Here is a 17479-nt window from a genome sequence, read left to right as displayed (position 1 = left end):
GAGAGGGAAAAAACCTTCTCATTTTTTTATAACAATGTTTTAGAAATTGAAATTCTGTAAAAATACCAAACAAATGAAGCTGCAAAATATGATATAAGCCGTAGACTCGTAAGTTATACTGATGAGTCATACTGATGTTCAGAAATGGTAGCTACGATATTTTGTCACCACAGTTTTGTCATTTGTATGAGGTACGACAATTGGTCCTGATAGGAAATCTCGTAGCTGCAAATATAAAAACGTTTTTGTCAAATTTGTCCAAACGAAATGACGTATCGATAGGTGAAATGACGTCGCTACGACTTTTTGCCGAAAAAAAAGCCAACAATCAAGCTACAACATTTCGTCACGTGCATTTTTCAAGGGCTCTGATTGGCGTAGAGCTACGAGATATAGCACAAAAAACGCGCCAGACTTCATATATATAGAAAAGACGAAAAAAATATAATAATTTGGAGCTCAGAGGTTGGAGAACGACAGCGACAATATTTTGATTTCTATTGCAGTGGTGTGCGTCCATTCGGTGTCTCACTGTTGATGGCGGGCTGGGACGAGGATGAAGAGAGACCCTACCTCTACCAGTGTGACCCCTCTGTAAGTACATGTACCAGTGGGTTTTTGGGTATCTGGCCCCATTCATAAAGGAAAAAAGTATATGATTTTCCCAAATGGGACCTAAATATTTCCAAATGAAGGTTTAAAAAAAATTTTTTTTTTAGATCAACATTACTTAATCTCCAGCTCTACAAGTTACACTGTATCAAATTTTCATTTTTTTAACCATTTGTTTGCAAAAAAACAGCACTAATTTCCCAATTTTGATCAAAACATCGCATTGTTCCCAATTCAAAGAGATGGCCCCATTCCCAAAATGGTGAATAAACAACACTCTGTGCATGCTAGTGCTCAATTGTCTATATTCATGGCCCATGGAGAACGATGAAACTTTGTTAAAGTTGAGGCTTATCAATCAATGCAATGTACTATGAAAGTTTTGTGAGAAGCTACATTTTTCTACATTTCTCAAGCAATATTACTTAATTATCCCCCGCCATAGGCGAAGGGATATTGTTTTGGCGTTGTCCGTCCGTCTTTCCGTCCGTCCGGAGCCATATCTTGGAAGTGCTTTGGCGGATTTCATTGAAACTTGGTATGAGTATATATATGGGTAAAAGGATGATGCATGCCAAATGGCATTGTACACCATCTGATAATAACAGAGTTATGGCCCTTTGTATCTTGAAAAAATGCTTTTTTTAGTGTCAATTATAACACTTTTGTGTCCAGAAGCATATTGGCAGGGGGATACCAATTTAACGAATTTGCTTGTTAATGTTATTTTCATAAAGTGAATATGTGCAAAACATTGTGTTCAAGGGCAGTAAATCTCTTATAACTAAGTTATGTGCCCATGATCTCTTGACCATGTGCAAGCTGTTGTATACAATATTTAAGATAATTGGTGGAGCGAACTACTTGTACCTTTCTCAAGTGATTCAAATGAAATTTGCAATATTTCATTAACATGAACTACAGATGTGCAAAACACAATTTTATTTACAGCGAGGTTTTCATTCCAGAGTTATGTTCCCTTTAATCGGCAATTGCTAGTGCCGTCATCCCAGTGACAATCAAAAGGAGGTTGTGGCAAAGATTCAGTTTTGCTTGATTTCAACTGAAAAATAATGATGTCATTAAAAATGAATAATATTTTATTTTTCTTTGGTGAAAATATTTTCAAAAACCTCATGAAGAAACTGACCCATGACGTTTTTTGTTAGTCAGTGTTTGGATTTAAAAAAGAAAATGAACAGTTTTAATGCAAACATAAAGGCACTAATTTGGAATATTGTGATCAGTTAGGCCAAGATGTAGCCTTTTATTGTCTTTTGTTATGCTTATTCATATTGCAGTGATGGAAGCATAAGCATAAAATTACTTATTGGTATACTTTCAGGGTGCATACTTTGCATGGAAAGCCACTGCCATGGGAAAGAATTTTGTGAATGGAAAAACATTTCTAGAGAAACGGTACTTTCTTGTTACTTCCCTTGATTACAAACCCTTAACTGTTACTCTGAACTACTGGCAGTTTTGTCCATAGAACGCTCGTTATTACAAAATTTGACATCTATTTGGCTCAAGCTAACTCTTCATTTGAGATTTGATTATTTGGCTGTAAGTCCAAATGATCCTATTTGTTTGTTCAAAAAATGTGAATGGCCAATTCTTTGAAAACTTGCTTATATAATATTACATATAATATAAAAAAGTAAAGATTACAAGGAATGGCAAAATTGGTATTCAAATATAAATCTTTGTAATGTATATCTTTTGAAATGTAGGCATTTAGTTGCAAAACAAGATCCGGCATCTTAAAAAGAATTTTAAACTGTGTGTAATAGGCTATTTTGGTTAACACAAATGCGTTGGATAGGATTTAAACATTGTTGAGCCAAATTTGTTCTCAAACACAGATACAGTGAAAACCTGGAGTTGGAAGACGCAGTGCACACAGCCATATTGACCTTGAAGGAGAGTTTTGAAGGTCAGATGACCGAGGATAACATTGAGATCGGTATCTGCAACCATGACGGCTTTCGGAGATTGAGCCCCGCCGAGATCAAGGACTATTTGGCCTCTGTGCAATGATCGCGGTTAATTAGCCTTCATTCATTATGTTACTTAATCATTTTCCATGGTGTTCTTCAAGTTCGTCTCGGAATAGTCAGATCTGTGCTTGTATATGAGACTTATGTAATGCACAAAAGAGAATTTAAGAATTTCTGTTATACTGGTTCTACGTGGGCGACTCTGTGGAATTATGTTCCTTAAACATATAAATCAGCAATTAATAATAAATTGGACCAAGTTTAGTCTGATGTTTGCCTAAGATTCCGAAATATACAAATGACAACAATTCATATGCTTGTACAGATTAAGCGGTAATCACTGATGCATTTGAACCCTTGTTCAAAATATAACACATTTTTCTTCACATTTCTGTTCTTGACATTGAAACAAAATAAATTGTTTAATACATTTTTTGTCCATTTTTTTATATATCTTTTCGCCTTTTTGAGCTTGCAATTATTTGAATTCAAATTTATGAAGATACTCTAGGACTCTGCCTTGAAGAAAAGGGGCCTTTTCACGTTTTGGTAAATTGACAAAATTAAACAATTGAATAATTTGGAGAGTTTTGTTGTTGTCGTTATAGTTTGTGATACTACGAAAATTGCATATAATATAGTAAACTGGACAGCTGGTGCGAAGCGGGCATTAGAAAGTACGTTCGCCAAGTTTTTTAGCTCACCTGATTGCTCAGGTGAGGTTTTCTGACCGGTCTTTGTCCGTCGTATGTCCGTCTGTCCGTCCGTAAACATTTGCTCGTAAACACTCTAGAGGCCACATTTCTTGTCCCATCTTCATGAAACTTGGTCAAAAGCTTTGCCCCAATAAAATCTCGGCCGAGTTCGAAACTGGGTTGTGCAAGGTCAAAAACTAGGTAAAAAAAAGAGAAAAACCTTGTAAACACTGTAGAAGTCACATTTCATGCCCAATCTTCATGTAACTTTGTCAAAATGTTTGTCTTAATGATATCTTGGTTGAGTTCAAAAGTGGTTCCGATCCGTTGAAAAACATGGCAGCCAGTGGGCGGGGCAGTTTTCCTTCTTTGGCTTTAGAGAAACCTTGTAAACACTCTAGAAGTCACAATTTTTGCCCAATCATCATGAAAGTTGGTCAAAACATTGGTTTTATTGATATCTCGGACGAGTTTGAAAATGGTCGGGATTGGTGAAAAAACATGGCTGCCAGTGGGCGGGGCATTTTTCTCTATATGTATATAGTGAAAACATGTGAACACAGTAGAAGTCACATTTTTGGCCCAATTTTCATGAAATTTGCTCAGAACATATGTTTCCTTGATACGAGAGTTGAGTTCAAAAATGGTTACGGTTCTCATTATGCCCCCCCCCCCCTTTCAAAGAAGAGGGGGTATATTGTTTTGCTCATGTCGGTCTGTCCGTCCACCAGATGGTTTCCGGATGATAACTCAAGAGTGCTTATGCCAAGGATCATGAAACTTCATAGGTACATTGATCATGACTCGCAGATGACTCCTATTGATTTTTAGGTCACTAGGTCAAAGGTCAAGGTCACGATGACCCGAAATAGTAAAATGGTTTCCGGATGATAACTTAAGAACACTTATGCCTAGGATCATGAAACTTCATAGATACATTGATCATGACTAGCAGATGACCCCTATTGATTTTCAGGTCACTAGGTCAAGTTCACGGTGACCCAAAGCAGCAAATTGGTTTCTGGATGATAACTCAAGAATGCTTACGCCTAGGATCATGAAACTTCATAGGTATTTTGATCAGGATGTTAGTCTGGACAATATCTAGGTCAAGTTTGACATTTGGTAAAGATTGAATGAACCGACTCCTCTCAGGTGAGCGAACTAGGGCCATCTTGGCCCTCTTGTTTCTAAGTATAAGAACATCATCAAACTGTCATACAAGTAAAATATTCGACGGTCTGTGGCGTGTACGGATACGTATATTTTCTAAAAATGTAACCAAAAAAAACTGTTCAAATGCAGAATTTCGTCAAAACGTTAATATTCTAAATGTAACGGTAATTTGCAGCGATGGTCAAAACTTTCAGACGCTTTATTTGATATCCTTTTAATCTACAGCGGTAAGGTTATTTTATTGACAAATTGATATTGCGAAATAAATGCTGGAACATTACCAGGCGCTAAAAAGTGGATTGGCAGTAAATATTAATGACGTGAAAGATGAAGCGTGCTAGTTTGAATTGAGTTAAAGTTGACATGCATCCATATCGTGTCATATAAAGTACATTTTCACAAGACTTACTGATGATGTATTCAAATAACTTCAATTGACATCGTCCAGGACATGCATATTTGAACGCAATTCTACTCTTTAGGGAAATACTTGCATTTTAGTGGGCTGATTATTTTGAATTTTTGACACGTTAATTTTATTCATTAAAAATACAAGAAACATGGCAACGCCGCGAAACCAGCGTTTCAACGTGTTAAACAGGCATGAACGATTTTCGTATTTGCGAAACATATCTCAACATTAATTGACTTACACAGCTGTAATATTGAAATAGTTTTGAATAATTATAAGAAAAAAACAACAGCACGAACTAAAGTGCCTGGTTGAGGATTCAACTGGGGACCTCTAGAAGCCAAAGCTAATTCGCTTCAAATACACGAAGCATACTTGTGAATCGTAAATGCAGTGAGAACCGTGTGACGCAGTGAGAACCCTGTGACGCAGTGAGAACCCTGTGACGCAGTGAGAACCCTGTGACGCAGTGAGAACCCTGTGACGAAGTGAGAACCCTGTGACGCAATTTCACGTTTTTGCTGAATTAGCGATGAACAGCGTAATAAGCGCTACTTATTTTTTTACGATTTCGATTGATTATTAATCAATAAATAAGCATATATTATTTATTTGTTCTTTGTCCGTTTTTTTTCATTTTTGAATACTAAGAATGCATTTTTCAAATCTACGGCATTTGTTTTAAATTGTCATTTTGCCAAACTGTAAACAGGTCCATTTTGTTAAATTTACTTGTGCAATCCCAAGTTGCGTCTTCTCCTTTGCTTCACACATACACAGTTTCAGCAAAATACCTTCCTCAAAACTCATGTTGTTAAGCGGAATCCGGTTTTCTGTTTATAGTTATGGCAATCTTGGTCCGACTCAATCTCCATGCAGAGTTGTCGTTCCTTGCTCTCACGTACACTGAATGTAATGTAACCGTCGCGCAAAAGATTGGGTCCAACTTACACCAAAACCAATCAGAAGCGGAGTCTCCGTGCAAGCTTGCTCTATCTAACGTTAGATTAACCCATTTATGCCTAGCGTCTAGAAAAAAGGCCTTGGCAATCAGCGTAGACCCAGATGAGACGCCGCATGATGCGGCCTCTCATCAGGGTCTGCTCTGTTTACTTAAAGGAATTTCTATAAGAAATATTTTAAATATAGAAATAAATATACTAGACATCCCTAATTTGGGAAATAAATTGATCCAATTTAGAAGGATGGGAAATATCACTCGTCATAAATGGGTTAAGATACGTCATCGCAAACTAAAGTCATCGAACGGAAACCGCCTGTCTCAGTCAGCCCGCCATTCCCAAATCTTATAATGACGATTTTCAATTTTGTTGAAGACCTGACCCCGATTTACCCGAAATTTTCTAAGTGTTCGATTTGAAATTCCTTTTAACAAGTTTAGATCCCCAAAACTTTGTATTGACCGTTTGAAGGCGGCGAATGATCCGAGTTTTGCTCATGGTTGCGCGTTGCTATATGTACATGCATGCTTTTATAGTGCATTTGTTTTCTCTCCCAAAGTTATCTATTAGCATCCAAGTACCTAATTATAGTGCCTGTATTTAAACAATCACTTGTTTTAAATATAGTTTTGTTTCGGCTAAAAACTTGTTAACATCGATTATAATGGGATTATATTTAAAGCATTATAACGACCCAGCTTATCGGAAGAGAATTATTTATTGCTTATCTGAAAATATGAATTCAACTCAACTGTTTATTAGAACATTAAAGTTTGTTTACCATAGCATATACAATGCAAAGCAATAATTGAACATTGTTTTATTTTTTCACTAGCCGTGGGTATTGCTTGTGACACCATTAATCGCAGTTACCGCAACACATCCGATGTGTGTTTCCTGTCTCTAAGAATTCAAAGTTTTGTTGTTTTGTCATAACAATCATGTCTATATGAAGAATGCACATTTTAATCAAAGTTACTAGTTAACATACGTTGTTATAAAAAACATGCTCTTGGTAACGTATGTCTTTTATTACAAAATAAACATCTTGTTTTGACAACGTGACAATCTGTTCATTATATATGTTGTATTTAAATACATTTGAATAGTTTATCATTTGCAAATACACGTGCTTTGAAAAAAGTCTGACAATTTAATTGTATTTTTTCACTGGAAAGTTTAAAGTCCTCACATTTCGCAGAAGAAACTGTTAGCGTTATCTATCCCTGTGCGAATCGGAAATAAGCTGAAATAGATAAACACGTACAACTGAATAATACACGTCTGAGAAACATTTACTGCTTTAACTGTTTTGCTGATTTTTCTCCCGCTTTGCCAATAACAAGAACAAGGCACACATATAATTTAAATTGTTTTAACGAAATGAATGCCATTAGTTTTGAAGAGATCCACTTAACTGGAAAATTGATGAGATCTATTGAACTTTAACTAACCTCGTGTAAAGAAATGTGGCCATTATGATCATTAAGCAACGAATATCGTGATCATTTCAACGAAATTTTATAGACTCACATGTTTCGCAAGTGCATCTTCGGCAGTGGGGTGTGTCATACTTGATACAAAGGGGATCACAGTCCGGAGGTAGGGGCGGGCACGTTTCAGAAGCTTGGGGCAAATGAGTATAAACGAAATTCAATACAAAGTCACAAGTTCATATGAATATTGCGTTATATAGCTCATGCTCTGCATAACAAATAATATTCAGTATGCAAACAGACGACTCAGAACTATGAGGTATATTTTGTATCCACACATTCATATAAGGAACAAGATCGTTTTGTTTAACGAGTGAATGGAACATTTTCGCGTTTATTGTATGGATCAGCATTGTTCGGGTATCGACGTAACTTTGGTGAGCGAAGTACGAACAACTGACACAAGCTACATTAACAAATGTGTATTCTTAAGAAGAAAGCACCACAAAAGTGTAAAATATGCTGTATACATACACGCATATCCACCAGTGCCTCCCCGGGAGCTGCTGCCTCCGCTGCCGCCAGTCATCACATAGCTGGTACCCCCGCCACTGTGACCACCGCTGCTTCCGCCGGCGACTACATATTGACTTCCGCTGCTGTGGGAGCTACCGGAAGTGCCAGTGTAATACAAGACGTTACTTCCGGTTTCGTGGCAGTTGTCGCAGCTGGTTTGAGTATAGTAAACTGGCGCTGAAGAATTATTTGTGGATATTTTGTTAGTTGCTTGGTTTATGGCAAATAAGAGTTCAATTGCATTTGAAACAAAGTAAATATATTTTATCAGAATCATTTTGAATATGAATTCTGTAGTTGTATTTTTTCGTGATTTACCGTAATAACGGGAGTTCCTTGGCACATGCCTTTAATATGATAGGGTACGTATTATCGAATAAGATGTTTGAAACACTTTGACAACAATGCACCACCTAACCTCGAGACATGATAGCGTATAGCAATAACGAATATTTATCTTGTGGGAATGATAAGTCCGAGCAGGTGAATACTATTTCTTGTGATATGGCGTCTTCGACAGACACGCAATTCAATACTTTTTTCGCACACTCTACTTTCACATGTTAATAAACAAAGAATCCCCTTCTTTTCTACAGTAAGAACAACCCGTTTTTATACTGATACACTGGGGCAAAAGGAAGTAATTTAGTAGGTGCCTACGAAGGTTTATCTTCTAAGGCCCTACCGGTTGTACACTGAAACTCGGTGGGAGAGGGAGTGTACATCTCATAGGAATCTATCGGGGTTTACTAGCTGAGCTTACTCTTGTTATAACGTACCGGGTTTACACTGGCACTCCGGGCACTTGTTTTCGTAGCGGACCACCTCGAAGCCATGGGGACACATTGCGGCACAACCGCTGGTGCTGGGGCACTCCACGATCTCGTACTGGGGGGCGGGGCGCTGCACGGAGTACTGAGGGCGGGTCTCGTACACAACTGGTTGAGCAAAGACGGATGTTATAGCGTTAATGTTATTTATGGTTTATAATTAAGACGCTGTGAATTAAATTAAATGGTATATTTATGATCATTTTCAATTTGATTTTATATGCTTTGTTTAAACGGTAGTTAAAAAGGAAACAAGCGTGAAAAATGCATATGCATGTACTATTGTGTATCCTTAGTATGTATATATAGCATCGTCATTGTATACTCTTACAAATACGTGTGGTTCTATTTGTATTTCTGTTTGCAGTTAAGAAGTTTGTTTATTGAGTTTATAATACCTTATTGAAATTGCTATCTTGGTTAAAATATATCTTTACTGATTAATAACGACTAAGACAACATCCCGTGAGGCTGACTGTATTTAAATCAAATAATGTCTTACTGATTGACCAAATGGCTGCCGTTTTCGATTTGTAATCAATAAGAAGACTAGCGTTTGCTCAAAGATTACGTAAGTAAATCTGAGATTTGCGATAATTTATATCGTTCAATAACTGTTTTTATCAAACGTCTACGATGTTGAAAACAAAAACCGATGGATGCAACAAAATTGCAGAGCCAAAGGTGCGTATTCATTTAAAAGAAAGTTTCTAACCGGGTTAACTTACTCTTCGTCTTAAAAATATTATGAGAAACCAGATGGACGACGTTTTGTCAGCAAGTCACACATGACTTCCCTTAACCAATTTATGCCTAGTGGACTTTCCCATCCTTTTAAATTGGATCAATTTATTTAAAAAATTAGGGATGTCTTGTGTACATGTACTTATTTCTATATTTATAATATTCTTACAAAAATCCTTTAAGCAAACAGCGTAGACCCATATGAGACGCCGCATCATGCGGCGTCTCATCTGGGTCTGCGCAGTTTGCCAAGGATTTCTACTAGACGCTAGGCATAAATGGGTTGAACAAAGTATTCTTGTGTATACGATTGCCCCTCCGCCTGCTTATTTATTACGACTTAACATTGGTGTACTGATTTCATCAAGAATCGAATACAACTTCGCGTTCAGTGAAAATCAAAAGTCTAAAGTTTTACCACATTGTTCCGTTTTGTTTCATTTGCACTTGGGACATACCTATTTTTGTCACGGTGCATCCATCATTTTTCAACAACTCACACGTACTCGGTTGGTACCAGCTCACAAAACACACTTACATAGTTCCGGCCCGCATCACATACCAACTTGTTTCCGGTCCCGTCAGGTTCCGCTTCACATAACACAACTACCTGGTTCCGGTTCATAGAACACACCCAACTGGTTCCGCTTCCAAATACACATAACTGGTTCTGGTTAGAACAAACACCTACCTGGTTCCGGTTTGCACGAGCACTTGGAACAACCGCCCGTCCCGTCGTTGTACATCTCGTACCCGTTTGCACACGTAGCGGCGCATGTCAAAGTGTGTGTGCACGTTTGCGCGGTGTACTCGGGCCGGGCTGTAAACATCTTGAAACTGTTGGTTATCTCATTACGGGGTTTTGATATATAACAACCGACGTAATAACATAATTTATAAGTAGAGGCATTTCAATTGTGCTGCGTCGTGCGAAATGGGTCTTCTCATTCTTATTCAAAAAGCGGCCAGTAAGGACCATTCTGGCCCATTCGCGCAGTCAGGTCTACAGTAACATGTCGGCTACACAGGTGGTTAGCGTGTGGCTATGATATTAATTTGTGAAAACATCATTTTGAATGATAAATAATCATTATTTAACGAAAAATCAACTTTTCTGATAATAAAATTTCACTATCAAATATATATATATATAACTATATTTGATAGTGAACTGTTTTTTCTTCAGAAAAGTTGATTATTCGTTAAAATATGATTATTTATCATTCAAAATGATGTTTTCACTAATTAATACCATAGTTACACGCTAACCACCTGTGGTCGGCTATAGGGTCGCGCAAGGTTTCGTGGTCTTATTAGAGGATATGGTAGCCGCTGACCTGTTTGTGCGAATGCGCAGGATAGTCGGGTGATACCCTAGCGCGTATGACATTAAATGAGCATTTTGACGGGCCCCAATTAGTGAGGTGAAAATTACCGATGTATATATAGTTTAGTGGTAAATAATAGCATATTGTTGCATGATCAGATCCATATCATTCGTGACAATTCTTGAATAAAAATACAGGAAGAAAACGTCGTCTAGTTTATTGGCCTTAATACCTCGACTCGTGATCGATCCTTAATGGAGGCTATCTTAATATTGTCTTTACGACACCAAGTACCGCTCTACCCTGGAATGTCTCCGGTAGTGCCAACATACTTCAAATGTTTTGGATCGAATCGATCTCAAACAATGCTTTATTCAAACTTAATAGCTTAGTCTACAGAAACCATATCACGTACGTTGCTGGTAGGTCACTTGCATCTCGATACACTGACAAGTGGGGCAGCCGTCTGAGCCGCACGTGTATCCCGTGCTGCAACGTGAGGAGCAGGCGAGGCTCTGGCGACAGGTCAGTGGGCGCTCTACGTATACCTGGGTCACAGTGGACAGGCCAACCACTACCATGGAAACGGCATATATAGTACAGAAACATCGTAAAATGATATCCCCATTGTAAAATTTATAAATAACTATATTTATAATAATTATAAGGTCAATGATAATGATGATGATGATGGTGGTGATGATGATGATGATGATGATGATGATGATGATGATGATGATGATGATGATGATGATGATGATGATGATGATGATGATGATGATGATGATGATGATGATGATGATGATGATGATGACGATGACGATGAAGATGACGACGACGACGACGATGATGATGATGATGACGATGATGATCATGATGATCATGATGATGATCATGATTTCGCTGATGATTATGATAATTTCTTACGATGATGATGGCCTAGATAACAAGGACGGTGAATAAGAAGGTGTCGATGATAATCTGACAATAGTAAATGTAATTGATCTAATGATGATAAATACAAGTTTTAATAAACTAAAAATGATACTTACTGCATATTTTAAAACCAGAAAGTCAAATAATGTGATAACACGAACCTGAAGGATGGATGCATTCGCAAGATGGGCAACCATCGGAGCCACACTTGTAGCCCACGGTACATCCGGCGCTGCATGAGTGTGCCCGGCACGTGACCTCGTACGTCTGGATGTACTGGCGCTCGGGCGGAGGCTCCACTGCGATCTCTATCGGGTACTCGTAGGGGCGCTCCACTGGGTAGTCGGGAGGAATACGTTAATGCTATATTTAAAGTTACGCAAACACGTGATGGAATCATGTCCTCCGTTTATATATGACTCGGTTTTGTCATTTAGTCAAATGCTTAGATTCCAGTTGATTATAGGTTGCTAATGCTTTGATATCTGATGTCAGAAAAATAACCTTACCAGATGTGAATTTGAAAAATAAAGATTTTCAGATGTGTTTGCAATGCAATTCCGGAGAGTAAGCATACGTGGGTTGAATCATGGCATTGTAACCTTACTTTCACTATTAATCTCTCCGATTTCCTCACCCACCTTGTATACAGGCGCACTCGGGACAGCCGTGTCCGTCTGTCGTCTGCATGGTGTAACCACTCTCGCATGTGCGCATGCAGTGGGCCGTGTGCGTGCACTCCTTCTCCGCGGGCTGCACCGTCTGTACGATGTACTGGATAGTCGCTTAAGTACAAGGGGAATTGTTTGTATTATAAGTCTGATACTGATAGTACAATTTAAGCCATATATCTCTTTAGCCATTGATTACTGGCTTAAAAGTATTCTATTAACATTTACATAATATGTAGCCACGGCGCATTGTTTTGCCCTTAAATCAACTTATGCATACACTTGGAGGGGGGGGGGGGGGGCAAGTGTTTTTGCTTAGAAACCAGGGACCCAACGATTCATCGGTTAATATTCCAACAAGTATCTTCAGCATGGCATGGATAATAGTTTTTCTTAAAAGTGATTTATACCTAATTGCTGTAAATCTGATAAGGTTTGCTTTAATTAAACACATGATTCCATCTATATTATAGAATTGCAACTACACTACTTTGCGTATGGCGTATTTACTTGTAGACACGTGATGACTGGACGGGCAGGAGCACGCTCTACATCCGCCGGAACTGGTCGACCCAAGCTGGTAGCCGCTGTCGCAAGTGGAGGCGCACAGCAGCGTCGCAGCGCATTCCTTTACCGGCTTGACCTCCATAGCGGAACTGGAAGTTGACATCGTAGAGCCGCCTCCGCCACCTCCACCGCCTCCCGACGGTGGTGTCATTCCACCGCCGCCACCGCCACCGGAAGTGAATCCCCCGCCTGCACTGCCCATTCCACCGGTAAACCCACCTCCGCCCCCTCCTGCACGTGAAAATACTGGCAGCTTTAAACGAACACGTATATTTGCTACGTACCCATTGAAACCTAAAAAAGTTCGCTACTATTTTCCTTTATTCCAAATCGAATGTCATAGTACTTAATTTATAAATGCCGACATATATCAAATCAATTAATGTTTGCGAGCTATACCTATATGTGATTTAATATTCCCTATTTTCTACTTGTAAATGTTTGTGCACAAGTTGTTGTTAACCCATAAATACATCGTATATTTAAAAGACTATAACACATGTGTATTCTTCGTTAAGGATAGCGACATACGAATTATTCGCATGACAATTCAAAATCAGATGTCAAGGCATTACCTCCGCCTCCCATTGCCCCGCCTCCCATAGACATCAGGCCGGACAGGGGGCCGGAAGAGGGACCTCCCGCCAGGGCACTCATTCCGCCGGCTGGAAATATAGATTTGAGCATGTATGCTGCCTGAATAGTATTTTTAACCCAGTTATGCCTAGCGTCTAGAAAAAAGGCCTTGGCAAACAGCGTAGACCCAGATGAGACGACGCATGATGCGGCGTCTCATCCGTGTCTGCGCTTTTTGCTTAAAGGAATTTCTGTAAGAAATAGTCTAAATATAGAAATACATATACTAGACATCCTTAATTTTGGAAATAAAGTGACCCAATTTAGAAGGATGGGAGAGTCCACAAGGCATAAATGGGTTAATGCCATGTATACGATTTTTTCAATTGTATACAACGGTTGACGATAGGACAATTTGTATAATCGCATAATCTTTAAATTCACTTACGCTAGACTATGTTTTTTTCCAGAAAAATGTATATGATACTAGATCAGCCTTTTATGTTACATATTACAGCAAATAAGCGATAGTGTGTGAAGAATGTGTATATTGTTAGGTTTACCATGACCTATCACTCCTGATGGCAGCATTAGTTTACTCGGAGTGTTCCACAGCACTCCAAACGCTTATAAGACATTTTAGGACGTAGTTTAGAACATTGCTATTACCTGCAATGACCATCTTCTGCTAAAATTCGCTAATTTAAATATTGTCTTTGGCTGTATTGGAACCTGAAGGAATTCCCACCTGCCCGGTATGGTGATTTACAATCAAACTGACAAGCGCCGGATTGGGATTTTAACCCGAACCAACCACGGTTATGTGTTATATATGTGTCGCGTTCTGAGAAAACTGGGCATGATGCATGTGCGTAAAGTGTCGTCCCAGATTAACCTGTGCAGTACGCACAGGCTAATCAGGGACGACACTTTCCGCCTAAATTCGCATTTTGCTAAGAAGAGACTTCATTGAAGCGAAATATGTCATAAAAGCGGAAAGTGCCGTCCCTGATTAGCCTGTGCGGAATGCACAGGCTAATCTTGCACGACACTTTACGCACATTCATTATATATATATAACATGCCATCGGATATATCGTTTTCATGCACTACCTGGTCCGCACGGACACGATCTACACCCATTAGCGTCTTCCACCAGGCACCATTGCGGGCACACAATATTATGGCGAATGCAGTTAGACCCGGCAGCGTTAAACATCGAGCCCGCCCCGCCCTGACTTTGACCTCCCGCGGAGGGACCTCTCATAGATGGTCCCATGCTGGCCCCTCTCCCCATTCCCCCCATGGGACCTCCCATACCACCGTGGAAGGGGCCACCGCCTCCCATGGCCCCGAAAGGGCTCTGTCGGGTGTGTCGCTGTGATCCAGATGGAGCCCCGACAACTGAAATTACACATTTGCACGTTTTATTGCAATGGAAAGCAATTTCAATGCAGCTATGGAGCAACTGCCATATTGTTCCGTTACTAATTTGTTAAATGTGTACATACACACATTCAAAGAATCATGTTTAAAAGGGAATGACATATTTTTGTCAACTTAATATATATGTACGGCTTAATTAAATTAAGTTCTAGCTGTTTTATCATTGACCCAATTGATTATCAAAGCAACAAATAATACAAAATTTCTGACTTTACAAAAATATATACAAGAAATACATAAGTAATATTTGACAGATGCTGCTATTATGAGCTCATCTTCACACTTGATCATACATTTTTTCATATCCGTTATATTAATCTCAAATTTATGCTAAATTATTAAACCCATTCATGCATAGCGTCTAGAAAAAATGCCTTTGCAAACAGCGTAGACCCAGATGAGACGCCGCATGATGCGGCGTCTCATCAGGGTCTGCGCTGTTTGCTTAAAGGAATTCATGTGAGAAATATTCTAAATATAGAAATAAATATACATACTAGACATTCCTAATTTTGGAAATAAATTGATCCAATTTAGAACGATGAGAGAGTCCACTATGCATAAATGGGTGAAGAACCTCTCACTCAACACATGTAAATTGCTCAGGCTATCATGGTTGATGATCTGATTGAAAGAAATGAGACGTTCTCTGTGAAAAAGGTTTTTAATGCATGTGCGTAAAGTGTCGTCCCAGATCAGCGTGTGCAGTCCGCACAGGCTAATCAGGGACGACACTTTCCGCCTAAACTGGATTTTTGTAAAGAAGAGGCTTTCTTTTGACGTAATATATCATGGAAGCGGAAAGTTTCGTCATGCGGACTGCGCACTTTGTGCACATGCGTTAAACCCCCTTTTCACAAAGCACGGCTAAAATGAATTTGACTTGACCTGAAAGCTCGTTGTTATATTTAAAACTTTAAGAATAACCAATTGCGATTAATTCTACATTATCGTTTTGAAATCCAATTCCGATTTAATTCATTTCAATAATATAATTTTCTCTGTACTTTCGTTTTAAATTTAAAGCATGTTGTGTGGTAATTTTTGCAAAAATTAAACAAAATCAATGACCCCCAAAAATAATTAACAAAACTTCTACCGTAACAAATAGCTCCTATGCAATATAATAAAGTCAGCATTGTTCGCCACATGTTCTCACAAATTAAACACAAAATGTCGAAAGTAGAAGGAACGCGTCCTTCCAGAGAAAATACACAGGAATAAATTGAACAAGAAAGCTCAGCGATCCAGAGTAAGCTTAATTACGTCGACTCATGTCGTCATGTCGTGGCGGCGTATCTCCGGGGATAATGCCCTTTTATTTCGAGCCAGCACCTGTCGCCCACGAAGATTATCACGGACTCACACACATCCGATTGTGATACTGTTTAACGTTGTTCTGGTGTTTCTTTCCAAATAATGATCTGCCTTGTCAATATATGATACGTTATCGAATATGTCGTCAGTTCTGTATGCGAATAAATTTAACGTGACTGTTAACTTGGTAGCTTTCAAAAATGTATGAATATTTTTTTTTTAAACAGGAATCAACTTGCTATCAACTCGTCTTTTGTCGTTCTTTTAGAGAAGTAGACGTTCGATTCCATGACATACATGTATACACCGAATAAAGGGCTCCTTTAACGGATAATTAATCAAAGTTGTTTCCGTAAGCAATATTCTTTATTATGCAAAAATGTTTCCATAAGCTAAACATACAAAAGGACATGACATGTTTTCTTTATGCTCTCGTTTTATGTGGAAAAAGAAACTGATACAGGAAGCCGCGCTCTGTGAAAAGAGGGTTTAATGCATGTGCGTAGTGTCGTCCAAGGTTAGCCGGTACAGTCTGCACAGGTTATTCAGGGACAATACTTTCCGCCTAAACTTGATTTTTCCTTAGAAGAGACTTTCTTGAAACGAAAAATAACATAAAAGCGGCACGTGTCGTCCCTGATTAGCCTGTGCGGATTGCATAGGCTAATCAGGAACGACACTTTACGAACCAGCATTAAACCCTCTTTTCACAGAGCATGGTCCATATAATAATTTCTGTGCACACAGAACACATTTAGAAAGCCGAAAACAACTTAAGGTGGAAATAATAAATAATTGCCTTTGGCCAAAATACTCGTACCTATGTAACAGTACCAATTATGTAAAATGTGGTAAATGCCAGCAACTGATCATAATCACACATGAAAGACGCATTTTCCTCGTTCGATGTCTCCGAAATCAAATTTCCCGAACACGTCATATTGAGTTTTAGAACTTCTTGTAAGATCCGGACTAGGTAGCTATTAGATTACGCCTGTAAACAACTATTAGTTGTCCGTTCTCGGAGAAGAAATGTCATTGTTTCACATGGAGCTAGTTAACATGGTGTATATCAAAGGTTACCCATTTTCCAACTAGTGCATTCGACGCAAATCTAAGACGGTATACACCTGTGTCCAAAAGGCTCGAGTAGACTGGTTTCGACAATCAACACGGTAACTCCAATTGTGAAGTC

General features: G+C 38.8%; 2 protein-coding genes across 3 annotated transcripts in view; one reads left to right on the top strand and one right to left on the bottom strand.

Moving 5' to 3' along the window:
• The window catches only part of LOC127859959 (proteasome subunit alpha type-2), a 31563-nt gene extending 28521 nt beyond the window's left edge, over positions 1-3042 (top strand). Inside the window, exons 5-7 of the mRNA XM_052397619.1 lie at positions 507-594; positions 1958-2031; positions 2478-3042. Of these exons, the coding sequence (XP_052253579.1) occupies positions 507-594; positions 1958-2031; positions 2478-2652 (337 nt within the window). The 3' untranslated portion in view covers positions 2653-3042. The remainder of the gene's footprint in view (positions 1-506; positions 595-1957; positions 2032-2477) is intronic.
• A 3827-nt stretch (positions 3043-6869) lies between these two features.
• LOC127860642 (spore coat protein SP87-like) lies at positions 6870-16270 on the bottom strand. Of its 2 annotated transcripts, none has more exons than XM_052398867.1 (12): positions 16067-16270; positions 14635-14925; positions 13521-13610; positions 12889-13176; positions 12349-12492; positions 11869-12042; positions 11187-11345; positions 10135-10263; positions 8649-8807; positions 7828-8046; positions 7391-7483; positions 6870-7103 (listed from the first exon to the last, which is right to left on the bottom strand). In XM_052398867.1, exons 1-12 carry the CDS (start codon positions 16116-16118, stop codon positions 7078-7080), a joined length of 1824 nt encoding a protein of 607 aa, XP_052254827.1. In that variant the 5' UTR covers positions 16119-16270; the 3' UTR covers positions 6870-7077. The 2 variants fall into 2 exon arrangements, with proteins under 2 accessions (XP_052254827.1, XP_052254828.1); XM_052398868.1 differs by having other exon boundaries at positions 16234-16258.
• Positions 16271-17479: the final 1209 nt, after the last annotated feature.

This window comes from Dreissena polymorpha, chromosome 15, assembly GCF_020536995.1.
Source record: "Dreissena polymorpha isolate Duluth1 chromosome 15, UMN_Dpol_1.0, whole genome shotgun sequence".
NCBI lineage: Eukaryota > Metazoa > Mollusca > Bivalvia > Myida > Dreissenidae > Dreissena > Dreissena polymorpha.
The sequence above is the reverse complement of the archived record's forward strand: the minus strand, read 5'-3'. Positions and strand labels throughout refer to the sequence as shown.